The 12,049-nt window shown below is 37.9% G+C and overlaps 1 protein-coding gene across 1 annotated transcript; it reads left to right on the top strand.

The window, feature by feature from the left end:
* Positions 1 to 6,131: 6,131 nt before the first annotated feature.
* LOC138897564 (uncharacterized) lies at positions 6,132 to 9,950 on the top strand. Its single transcript, XM_070183546.1, has 3 exons — positions 6,132 to 6,595; positions 6,902 to 7,164; positions 9,892 to 9,950. The coding sequence occupies exons 1-3, from the start codon at positions 6,132 to 6,134 to the stop codon at positions 9,948 to 9,950; spliced, it is 786 nt and encodes a 261-aa protein (XP_070039647.1).
* The last annotated feature ends 2,099 nt before the right edge of the window (positions 9,951 to 12,049 follow it).

Here is a 12,049-nt window from a genome sequence, read left to right on the forward strand (position 1 = left end):
TCTTCAAATGCTTTTCTGTTTCATTGTCCTTTTCACAATCATTTTTCTTGTTGGTTGTTTGATTGATTCTTTTCGTAGAGCTCTTTTATGGCGTCTACGACATGTCACCAGTGTCCAACCTTCTTCATCGGGTTGATCAACTTCGACTTTGTTTTTCTCTAGTAATTCTTAATCTTTATTTTCTTTGAAACTACATAATTCATCTAGACTGAAGGAGCCAAAGCTGATAGAGACTTAGTTCGCACTTACCTTCTCATCTTCAAGCACGATCTTCTTTTCACAAGACAAGTCCATTACTTTGTCCTTAAAGACGAAGCACTTATCAAGAGTATGACTCACAAGTCAATGATATTTGCAGTAATTTGGGTCAACAGTTTTCCCATATTCATTTGGCCGCTTCATCTCTAGAAGTTCAATAATCTTTAATTCGAGGAGTTCTTCAAAAATGGCAGGCAATTCAGAATCCAGAAACAAGTACTCTTTTTCTTGCATTTATTTTAGAGTCAACTTTCCACTTGGCTTATCTTGAAAATAGGTGTACCTCACATTCTGCTTCTTACTCACCTTCATTGTGAACTTCACGGGTGATGTGTTGACACTCATAGTTTCTTGGCTTTCAGACTTGGTGTTACACCCTGTGCGTCCCAAGGTGGTGTAATGAAGACTTGTTAATCATGATTTAAATGACTTTCTAGTCATAATATAGCTATATATGATGAAACTTGGTTATAAAATATGAAGTTTGGAAAAAATCGGATTAAAGTTATGGAAAAACCGACTAAGGATTTGCCCTGTAACCGAGCTTTTTGAGAAATATATTTCATGTGATATATGAGGTTTTTATGGGACATATTATATACAAAATTTAAGGCCTTGGAATGTAATTTCCAACGCACTTAACCGTTCTTTCATACGACATCCGGATAAAAAGATATAAGTGTCGGAAGATGGGCGAATGAGAGGGTGCCAAGCTAGCACCTTTTGACTTTTCAAACGTTGATAACTATGTCTTAACTCGTCTCTCTCATCATTTTCACGTAGAACCCGACCATAGAACACCATAGAACCTGTATTTGAGCTCTCTAATAGTGTTTCAAAGAATATTATCATCCCAGGCACAGAATCAAGAAGCGATAACATTAAAACGATCCTTACAACGTAAGTATCGCTATATCACCTCTCTTTTTCTTTGTAGTTTGAGTTTTGGAATGTATTTAATAGTTAATAAAATTCCTAATTTCTGTATTTAAGTTCTTAAATATCAAGGAATGTTGATAAATTCATTTCCTAATAGTTAGAACTATGGTGATCAGAAGCCGTGAATTCGAGTTATTTGACTTGTAGTGGACTGTTTTGTGGACTGTTTTGTGGGCTATTTCGTGTTGCCTTTGGGCTGTATATTTTTCTACTATTTAATGTATTTTTGGAGGACAAATTGTGTAGATAAACACAACATAATGATGGAATAGTGGGCTGGTCGTTCGTCGTTACATCTTTTTAAGTTGTTTGACACTACTTTGGTTGTCATTTTATGTATGAAGTGATTAGGATGTGTGAGCTGTTTTGTGGTATATTGTGATGGATATAAGGTTGGAAAATGATTATTACATGTTGTTATTATTGTGTTCTTGTTGCTGTTGGTATATGGTATTGGAGGAGGGCCTAGTTACAGGGGAGATGCTGCCCAAATTTACGTAAACGAGCTACTAGTTTAAGTTGAGGACTTAGCCTTTACTCAGCACTGATTTTGAATCTCCTTATGATGTGGTAGATTGAATTGAGTTTTTTGAAGAATTTCTTGGAAGGTATTAAGGACTCAACGGATTTAAGGTATGTTAAGGCCATCCCTCCTTTCCTTTTGGCATGATCCGTACGATATAAACAAAATGAGCAAATACGCAACTTTCATAAATGACTCTATTCGTAGAAATACTAGGGATGTCTATATTCTTGCTTCCCCATGTGAATTAGTATTATATCATCTGTTCATGGGTCTCAGAAAAATATGTATTTGATAAAGTTTGTCCGAAAGGCATATTGATTTTATTATATTTGAGAAATCTTATTAACGTATTTCTTATGCATTTCATGCATTTATACATGTACATTGACCCATGATAATAAGGCGTTATATACGCATATATTATATGTATATGGGATATGGGAAGAGGTTATGGCGTCATATACGCACCACCACCTGATCAGCCGGTATACATTGATGATTTGCCCACAGTGGCCGAGATGATATAGTGGGATGCCCTCAGAGGCTTGATGATGTTATGAACGCATATACCTATGCATGGTATGACATTTATACGCATATGCATGACATTATAATATTAAATGATTCACAAAGCTATTCAGACTTACATGTCTAGTCTTTTACTCCATGTTTCTCTCATGTCTATGATTTACTGATTTTCATTCCTTACATACTCGGTACATTATTTGTACTAACGTCCCTTTTGCATGGGGACACTGCTTTTCATGCCCGCAAGTCTCGATAGACGGGTTGAGAATTCTCCTAGTAGGCTATCAGCTCAGTAGAAGGTATTTGTGCACTCCACTTGCTCCGGAGTTGCCTATTTGGTCAGTATGATTTGAATATGTATTGTTTGGTATGGCGGGGCTCTGTCCTGGCCTTTATGATATTTATGTACTCTTAGAGTCTTGTAGACAGATATCATGTATACGGATACTGGTATGGTCTTATAGGCCAGTATGTCATATGTATAAGTCGATATATCAAGTTGGGTCACCCTATATTGAGTATTTCCTCATGTTTATTCTACTTATCTCACGACAGCCTCTCCGGCTCAATTACCTATGATAGTATGATACGAAAGATACTTTACGTTGGTACTCGGTTGAGTAAGGTACCGGGTGCCCGCCGCGGCCCATCGATTTGGGTCGTGACAGAAGTGGTATCAGAGCAGTTTTGTCCGAGGGAGTCTACAAGCCTTGTCTAGTAGAGTCTTGTTTATGGGTGTGTTGTGTACCACTCTTTCTTATGATGAGTACATGTAAGGCCTTCAGTAGATATTTGTGTACTACGATGTGAGAACCTCTTGATAAAGAGCCCTACGACATGAATATCAATCCACTCCTATCGTAAAAAGCAATGAGACAATCAAAAGGTAGATACAAGTTTCAACATGTAAAAGAAGCTAGGTGAAGGAGGATACGAGGTACGCAGTTAGTGAAGATTATCTGTAGTTACAATTCAGGGAGAGAAATATAAGCCTTCTGAGTTACTTTCAACAATAACAAAGATATATTCATTTGACAACACCCATTTCAGTTATGCCATGTGGGAGCTAACAGATATAATGTAAGAGAAGAATGGGATATCAGCATCCAACTGGGGTTAGAGTAACCCAAAATTGTGGATGGATTGTTATCATTAGCTCACCTTTCTAAGGGATATTGCAAATGTGGTAATGGTTCTCCTTGTGAGACACCTAGATGGTGCACTCTAGAATAGTACAATCCGATATGAATACAAGAATGTTCAGAAATTTCAGAAGATTGGCATTGGAATCCTAAAAGGGATAAATATTTACCTTTGTATGGATCCCGTCCCTAGTAAAGAGAGAGTGTTAGGTGACCCGAAGAGCCAGTGAGTTGAATCAAGGGGGCTAAAAGTGAAAGAATGTTTTGAAGAACTTTTCATAATAAGGTGATAGACAGAAATATTAGTAGGAAAATAAGAAGAAAGTAAATGAAGCATTGTGAGTAAGATGTGATAAAGGGATGATAACGGTAAATCAAAACATGACAAGACTACAGATTCTATAGTCAAGTGAAGGAAAAGACAAGAAATTACAAGCCTTGAGACAATAAAAGAGTATAAGCTATAAATTCATGTTCTCATTTCGATAAATGAGTTGGTGACTCATACATGATTACCAGAAGGAAAAGTTAGACCCCCGGAGTAATAGAAATTAGTATGGGCTAGTGAATAAGATAAATTGAGCATGCATTCGGGACCGAAGGATTTGATAATAGTTGACATCGTGAGAATTTCAGAGATTGCGTTACGGGCGATAATTGAATGGACAACAGAAGAATAACTTTTAAAGGTCATTCAGGAAGACGTTTCCCTAAAACAAGCACTATGAGCATAGTTAAGCTTAAGGGACTAAGTGTGCCAGTTACACTAGGTGTCACCTTTGTGTGTAAGAAATTAAATTATCCCTGGTACAGAAGGGTTACCGCAAGGCAGGTAAGAGCCCATGAAGATGTGAAAAGATGCCAAATATGAAGAGGTGAAACATTTATACGTAAATCTTCATAGCAATAAATGTTAGTACTCCCCTAAAAGGGGGGAAATTTTGAGATATGCATTAAGTCGGAATTATGTGGTTAAGGTAACTATGGATTAATAAAGGAAAAATGTGGTAGAAAGGCGTAAGGAATGAGATTGCATTTATTCAGATCCTACGGATATGATACGACTCCAGAATATTATGTAAGCATGATGACTGGAAGAGGCAGAAAGGGTTCCATCACTAGATGTTATTGATAAATAAATAAAAATAAACACGGGATACATAAGGAGCCAGTGTGTGGGATAAGTTAAGACAAAGGATATAACCCAAGAGAAATTATGCAGAATATAGATATGAAAATGGACTAACGTGTAGTTAGTAGTTGATTCAGGAAGAGCCTAGCCATTGCTAAATAAGAGGATACCGACAAATCAGTAGGTTGTGCAAGATAAACATAGTGAAACCCAACATAGGGAATTCAGTCTCGCAAATATGATGACATCGTAATCCTTGAGAAATATTCAGATAGGAGTTGGGGTTTTACCGTACAAGTGTTACGAAAAAAAACTGTGCCACTGAGAAGTCAGTCAAAATTTTTAGTTTAGAATCAACCTTACGAGCACAAGGGTGCGGAGGTAAGTAATTAAGGATAATTATAGGCGAGTAAGAACGTCAAAAATTCTTTCGGGTATACGATGTAATAAGCTCGCAACTTTACAGAAGTCAAAGGGTTTCTCTTAAGTACTACAAAGAAAGACTAGCTGAGGGAATAAGGAAGAAGGCTTCAACTTAAGCATAGTAACATAAGAAAGAAATGGTCTTGTAAAAACAGTCTCACAACAACATTGTATGTACTCCATAAGAAAGTGGCACCTATCGTGGCTAATGAATGGGAAAAAAATCAAAAGATGATATTTGAGATCATATGAGTTACAGGAAATTCCAGTATTTGTGGAAAATGAGATAAGCCATGTATTCATGCAACAAGTAGCAGAACGACCATGAAAAGTAATTGCTTATGTTTAAAGACAACTAAGAAAGCACAAGAAGAATTATCTGACCCACGATTTAGAGTTAGTCGCGGTGATTCGTGCACTAAAGATGCGGAGGCACTATTTGTATGACATTCATGTTGATATCTATACGGACCATAAGAGCCTTCAATATATATTCAAGCAAAAGGAATTGAATTTACGTCAGAGGCGATGGTTGGAGCTACTAAAAGACTATGATGTTGATATTTTATACCATCCAGGAAAGGAGAATGTAATAGCCGATGCCCTCAGCCGTAGATCTATGGATAGTCTGTCATATTTATAGCCAAAGAAGTGTGGGACAGCCCATGAGATTCATCAGCTAGCTAGTCTTGGAGTTCGATTACTGGACTCAGGTGATACCGGAGTTACTATTTCGGACACGGCAACATCCTCTTTAGTAACTGAAGTGGAGGAACGCCAGTATGCGGATCATGTGCTAGCTCATTACAGAGATACATCCCCTAAAAGGGAGAATACACCATTTGAAATTACAGGAGATGGAGTCCTCAGATATCGAGGTCGATTATATGTTCTAATGTGGCAGGGTTGCGCCAGCAGGTTATGGGAGAAGCTCACTATTCTCGTTATTCTATTTATCCAGGAGCGATGACGATGTATCATGGTATCAGGGGAATATACTGGTGGGACGAAATGAAGAAGGATATAGCAGAGTTTGGTGCTTAGTGCCCAAATTGTCAACAGGTTAAGATTGAGCATCAGAAACCCACTGGATTATTATAGGCTATAGAGATTCCGACTTGGAAATGGGAAGTGATTAATATGGATTTCATCATAGGCTTACCTCGTACCCAACGTAAGTTCGATGCTAAACGGGATTGTCGATAGACTTACAAAAGCAGCCCATTTTTTGTCTATCGGGACTACTTACTCAGCAGAGGATTATGCAAGGCTTTACATTAGGGAGATAGTACGAATTCATGGTGGCCCTATATCTATTATCTCAGATATAGGTGCTCAGTTTATAGTTAATTTCTGGAGGTCCTTTCAAAAAGGATTGGGGACTCGGATAAGTTTTAGTACAGCATTTCATCCCCAGACAGACAGTCAGGCTGAACTTACTATTCAGACACTGGAGGATATGTTACGGGCTTGTGTGATGGACTTTAGGGGTAGCTGGGATAATCATCTTCCACTTATTGATTTTGCATATAATAATAGTTATCATTCCAACATTCAGATGGCTCCATACGAAGCTCTTTACAAACGGAAATATAGGTCACATATAGGATGGTTCGAGATTGGGAAAACTAAGTTAGTAGGACCAGAGTTAGTACAACAGGCAGTTGAGAAGATTAAGATTATAAGGGAAAGGCTATTAGCAGCACAGAGTCGTCAGAAGTCCTATGCAAATAATCAACGATGAGACTTGGAGTTTCATGTAGATGACTGGGTATTCCTAAAGGTATCACCGATGAACTGCGTTATGAGATTCAGTAAGAAAGGAAAGCTTAGCCCTCGGTACATTGTACCTTATAAGATTATACGCAGAGTAGGCCAAGTAGCATATGAGTTAGACTTGCCTTCCAAATTGGAGTCTGTACATCTAGTATTTCATGTGTCTATGCTCCGTAGGTGTATTGCAGATCCCTCTAAATTCATTCTGGTTGACGATGTTCAGGTTACAGAGCAACTATCATATGAGGAAGCTCTTATTTCTATACTAGATAAACAAGTTCAGAGATTAAGAACTAAGGATGTAGCTTCGGTTAAAGTACTTAGGATTAACAATAATGTGGAAGATATGACTCGGGCAGTTGAAGAGGAAATGAAGACTAGGTATCCTCACTTGTTTCCACTTCCGGAGGAGGATCAGACTGAGACATCACAACCTTTAGGTACGTATATGGTACTTGATTCTTATGTAAGTTATTGTTATTGGTCGTGTGAGGCCATTGGTGTTATTGATGATTATGGACCAGTGTGTCTTTGTATTATTGGGTTTTCTGTGTGACAAGTTGGTAGTAGTACCGTTACATAGGAAACTCCGCCAAAATGTCTATAGATTTCTGGGAGTTTAACATTCGAGGACGAATGTTTCTAGGGGGGAAGATTGTTACACCCTGTGAGTCCCAAGGTGGCATAATGAAGACTTGTTAATCATGATTTAAATGACTTTAAAGTCATAATATGACTATATATGATTTTTGGATAGAAAATATGAAGTTTGGAAAAAATCGAATTAAAGTTGCGAAAAAACCGACTAAGGATTTGCCCTGTAATAGAGCTTTTTGAGAAATATATTTCATGTGCTATATGAGGTTTTATGGGACATATTATATACCAAATTATAGTTCTTGGAATGTAATTTCCAACTCACTTAACCGTTCTTTCATACGACGTCCGGATAAAAAGACATAAGCGTCTGAAGATGGGCGAATGAGAGGGTGCCAAGCTAGCACCTTTTGACTTTTCAAACGTTGATAACTATGTCTTAACTCGTCTCTCTCATCATTTTCACATAGAACCCGACCATAGAACCTGTATTTGAGCTCTCTAATAGTGTTTCAAAGAATATTATCATCCCAGGCACGAAATCAAGAAGCAATAACATTAAAACGATCCCTACAACGTAAGTATCGCTATATCACATCTCTTTTTCTTTGTAGTTTGAGTTTTGGAATGTATTTAATAGTTAATAAAATTCCTAATTTCTGTATTTAAGTTCTTAAATATCAAGGAATGTTGATAAATTCATTTTTTAATAGTTAGAACTCACGGGACGGTGATCAGAAGCCGTAAATTCGAGTTATTTGACTTGTAGTGGACTATTTTGTGGACTGTTTTGTGGGCTGTTTTGTGTTGACTTTGGGCTGTATATTTTTCTACTGTTTAATGGATTTTTGGAGGACAAATTGTATGTATAAATACCACATAATGGCGGAATGGTGGGGTGGTCATTCGTCATTACATTGTTTTAAGTTGTTTGGCACTACTTTGGTTGTCGTTTATGTATGAAGTGATTAGGGTGTGTGGGCTGTTTTGTGGTATATTGTGATGGATATAAGGTTGGAAAATGACGATTACATGTTGTTATTGTTGTGCTCTTGTTGCTGTCGGTATATGGTATTGGAGGAGGGCCTAGTTACAGGGGAGATGCTGCCCAAATTTACGTAAATGAGCTACTAGTTTAAGTGTAGGACTTAGCCTTTACTCAGCACTGATTTTGGATCTCCTTATGATATGATAGATTGAATTGAGTTGTTTGAAGAATTTCTTGGAAGGTATTAAGTACTCAACAGATTTAAGGTATGTTAAGACTATCCCTCCTTTCCTTTTGGCATGATCCGTACGATACAAACAAAACGAGCAAATACGCAACTTTCATAAATGACTCTATTCATAGAAATACTAGGGATGTCTAAATTCTTGATTCCCCATGTGAATTATTATTATATCCTCTGTTCATGTGTCTCAGAAAAATATGTATTTGATAAAGTTTGTCCGAAAGGCATATTGATTTTATTATATTCGAGAAATCTTATTAACGTATTTCTTATGCATTTCATGCATTTATACATGTACATTGACCCATGATCAGAAGGCGTTATATACGTATATATTATATGTATATGGGATATGGGAAGAGGTTATGATATTATATACGTACCACGACCTGATCAGTTGGTATACGTTGATGATTTGCCCACAGTGGCTGAGATGATATGATAGGATGCCCTCAGAGGCTTGATGATGTTATGAACGCATATACCTATGCATGGTATGATATTTATACGCATATGCATGACATTATAATATTAAACGATTCACAGAGCTATTCGGACTTACATGTCAAGTCTTTTACTCCATGTTTCTCTCATGTCTATGATTTACTGATTTTCATTCCTTACATACTCGGTACATTATTTGTACTGACGTCCTTTTTGCATGGGGATGCTGTGTTTCATGCCCGCAGGTCCCGATAGACAGGTTGAGAGTTCTCCTAGTAGGCTATCAGCTCAGTAGAAGGTGTTTGTGCACTCCACTTGCTCCGGAGTTGCCTATTTAGTCAGTATGATTTGAATATGTATTGTTTGGTATGGCGGGGCTCTGTCCCGGCCTTTATGCTATTTATGTACTCTTAGAGGCTTGTAGACAGATATCATGTATACGGATATTGGTATGCTCTTATAGGCCAGTACGTCATATGTATAGGTCGATATATCAAGTTGGGTCACCCTATAATAAGTATTTCCTCATGTTTTATTCTACTTATCTCACGACAGTCTCTCCGGCTCAATTAACTATGATAGTATGATACGAAAGATACTTTACATTGGTACTCGGTTGAGTAAGGTACCGGGTACCCGTCGCGGCCCATCGGTTTGGGTGGTGACACTTGGGTACGAACTTGCTCTATTTCCTGACTTCTCCCTTTGTGAGGCTAATAGATGGGCAACCTTTCATTTCTAGCAGAGACCATGCCCAACTCCATGTCATGGGCACGAGTCTCAAGTTCTTCAAATGTGTTAGGCTTGATACCTTGCAAGATGTTGCGTAGTCCTCAATGCATGCCTTGGATGCACATCTCTATGGCAGAAGCTTCACTAAGCATGTCTTTGCAGTTGAGGCTTGCATTCCTCCAACATTGATAAAGTCGATAATTGGTTCACTCTTTCGTTGACGAGTATTTATAAGCTCTATCATACTCACAGTACGTCTCATGCTATAAAAGCGATTGAGGAACTCTTGCTCTAGTTGATCCCAGCTATCAATAGATCCGGCCTCGAGGTCTGTATACCAGTCAAAAGCATTTTATTTTATCGAGTATATAAACTGCTTGACGAGGTAATCTCCATAAGTCCCAGCATTGTTGCATGTCTCAACAAAGTGCATCACATTTTGCTTTGGATTTCCTTTTCCATCAAATTGTTGGAATTTTGGAGGTTGAAAGGCAGCAGGCATCTTCAACATATCGATCCTTGCAGTGTACGGCTTTGCGTATGTAAGGGAGGATTTGGAAGCAACTTCATATTTATTTTTGATAGTCCCTTTAATGAATTCCTTCAGTTGATCGATTTGAATCATCCCTACAGATGAGGCAGGGATAGCCTTAGCGGATGCTACTTGTCTTGGGGGAGGATCACTCTCTAAAACTTTTGGGAGCTTGCTAGGTGCATGGCTGGACTCTTCTTCCATCAAGATTCCTACTCTATCCGTCAACTTTTCAATTCTAACATCTTGATTTTGTATGCACTTGGTCAAGCGAGCAATTATTTCTGTCAAGTTTTCCAACTGCTCCTCTATAGATGAAGCGTTTGTCACCATTGATTGCATGATTGTTGTGGATGGCGGAGAGTAGCATGAATTGTCACATAGATTGATCCTTGATTGGATCATGCTATGTTGTGTAAGTAGGGAGGATCCATTACTTGAAGTATCATCATCTTCCTTCACAGCAGAGTTCTTGGATCCGAAGAGGTTAAGCAGAGCTAGAGTTTTCTTAATCTTTTCAGCAACAATTCTTCCTCCTTCGGGTGCTTTCGTAGAGGATCTTGCTCCTTTTGAGGATAAAGATCCAAAAAACGGGGTTGATGTGGACGACACTTAGAGTGTTTGTTGTCGTAGAAAGTTTGTTTTGCCTCTTGTAACTGGCCCAAAGCTTCCAAAGGTAACATCGAGGATGTTTTCCACTTCAGTGTAAAACTTGAAATTAGCAGCCTCTGATGATGTCAATTTGGAGTTAATCTTCTTTGAATCATTTCGATGTTCTTGAACTTTGATGATCGAAAAGTTGAGATGAGAGGTAGAGATTGTCCCACTGGGCGTGCCAGAATTTGTGGACAATAAAATTGCGTCAAGAAAATAATCAAAACCGAAAAATATTATAACACTCATATTACTTAAAATCAAATAATACGATTGTTCGTGACGCAATTTTATTGTCTACTGACTTAGTTATATCATGGTGCAGAGTAAATTTTAGGCGGATTGGATCATGACTATTTATTTATTCAAAATATTTTGAACCCCCTAGTGGTACCATTTGCCAAATCAACAAGCGGTACCATTTGGAAGACCTAGTTTATTGTACAACTTGTTCAACCATGGCTGTCAAATTTATCTATGTTAATTTGTTCAAAAGATCTATGCACCTTTTATTTGGATATATATTACGGGAATTTAACAAATGAGTACCTAGAGTATCTGTTTGTTGAATTGTGTATGGTAATTTCTTTGATTAGAAATGATTTATTAAAACCTTTACGTGCATACCACGAAACTGTATCACTTGTGTATATCTTGACGTTCTCTAGTTGTATGCACACTTTTAAAAGGCATTGTCAGGGCGAGCCATGGGGCGAGGCGCACCAAAAACGCCCTTAGGCGATGGTGTGGGGCTAAAGTCTCAAGAGGCGTACGCCCAGCAATTCGGGGCGTACACCCGGACGTCCGGAGCATACGCCCGGGCGTTTGAGATGCGTTTTTTTAGTGAGGCGTAAGCCCCAGAGACTTTTTCAAATTAAAACAAAATTTATTGAATAAGTCCTTCATATAATACCTAAATTCTCTAAAGTCAGCTTGGTAATTACTCAAAAGTTTTAAAAAGGAACTGAAATGTATTAAATTTAAAAGTCAAGACCTTTTTTATTGATTGAAGCCCTAATTCATGGTCTTTCCCAATTCTTTATTTTGTCTGCTAGTCTGCTAATATCTCCCAAAAGCAACGAATATTCAATTATTATTTTTTACAAATACAAAGAGAACTACGTTCTCCTTCAT

The sequence above is a fragment of the Nicotiana tomentosiformis genome, chromosome 8, assembly GCF_000390325.3.
Source record: "Nicotiana tomentosiformis chromosome 8, ASM39032v3, whole genome shotgun sequence".
NCBI lineage: Eukaryota > Viridiplantae > Streptophyta > Magnoliopsida > Solanales > Solanaceae > Nicotiana > Nicotiana tomentosiformis.

Coding starts and splice junctions, on each gene's coding strand:
- LOC138897564 (XM_070183546.1), top strand. CDS start 6,132: ATGCTAAACGGGATTGTCGATAGACTTACAAAAGCAGCCCATTTTTTG. Junction 6,596..6,901: donor ACTAAGTTAGTAGGACCAGA/GTTAGTACAACA, acceptor TATGCTCCGTAG/GTGTATTGCAGATCCCTCTA. Junction 7,165..9,891: donor TGAGACATCACAACCTTTAG/GTACGTATATGG, acceptor ATGTCTTTGCAG/TTGAGGCTTGCATTCCTCCA.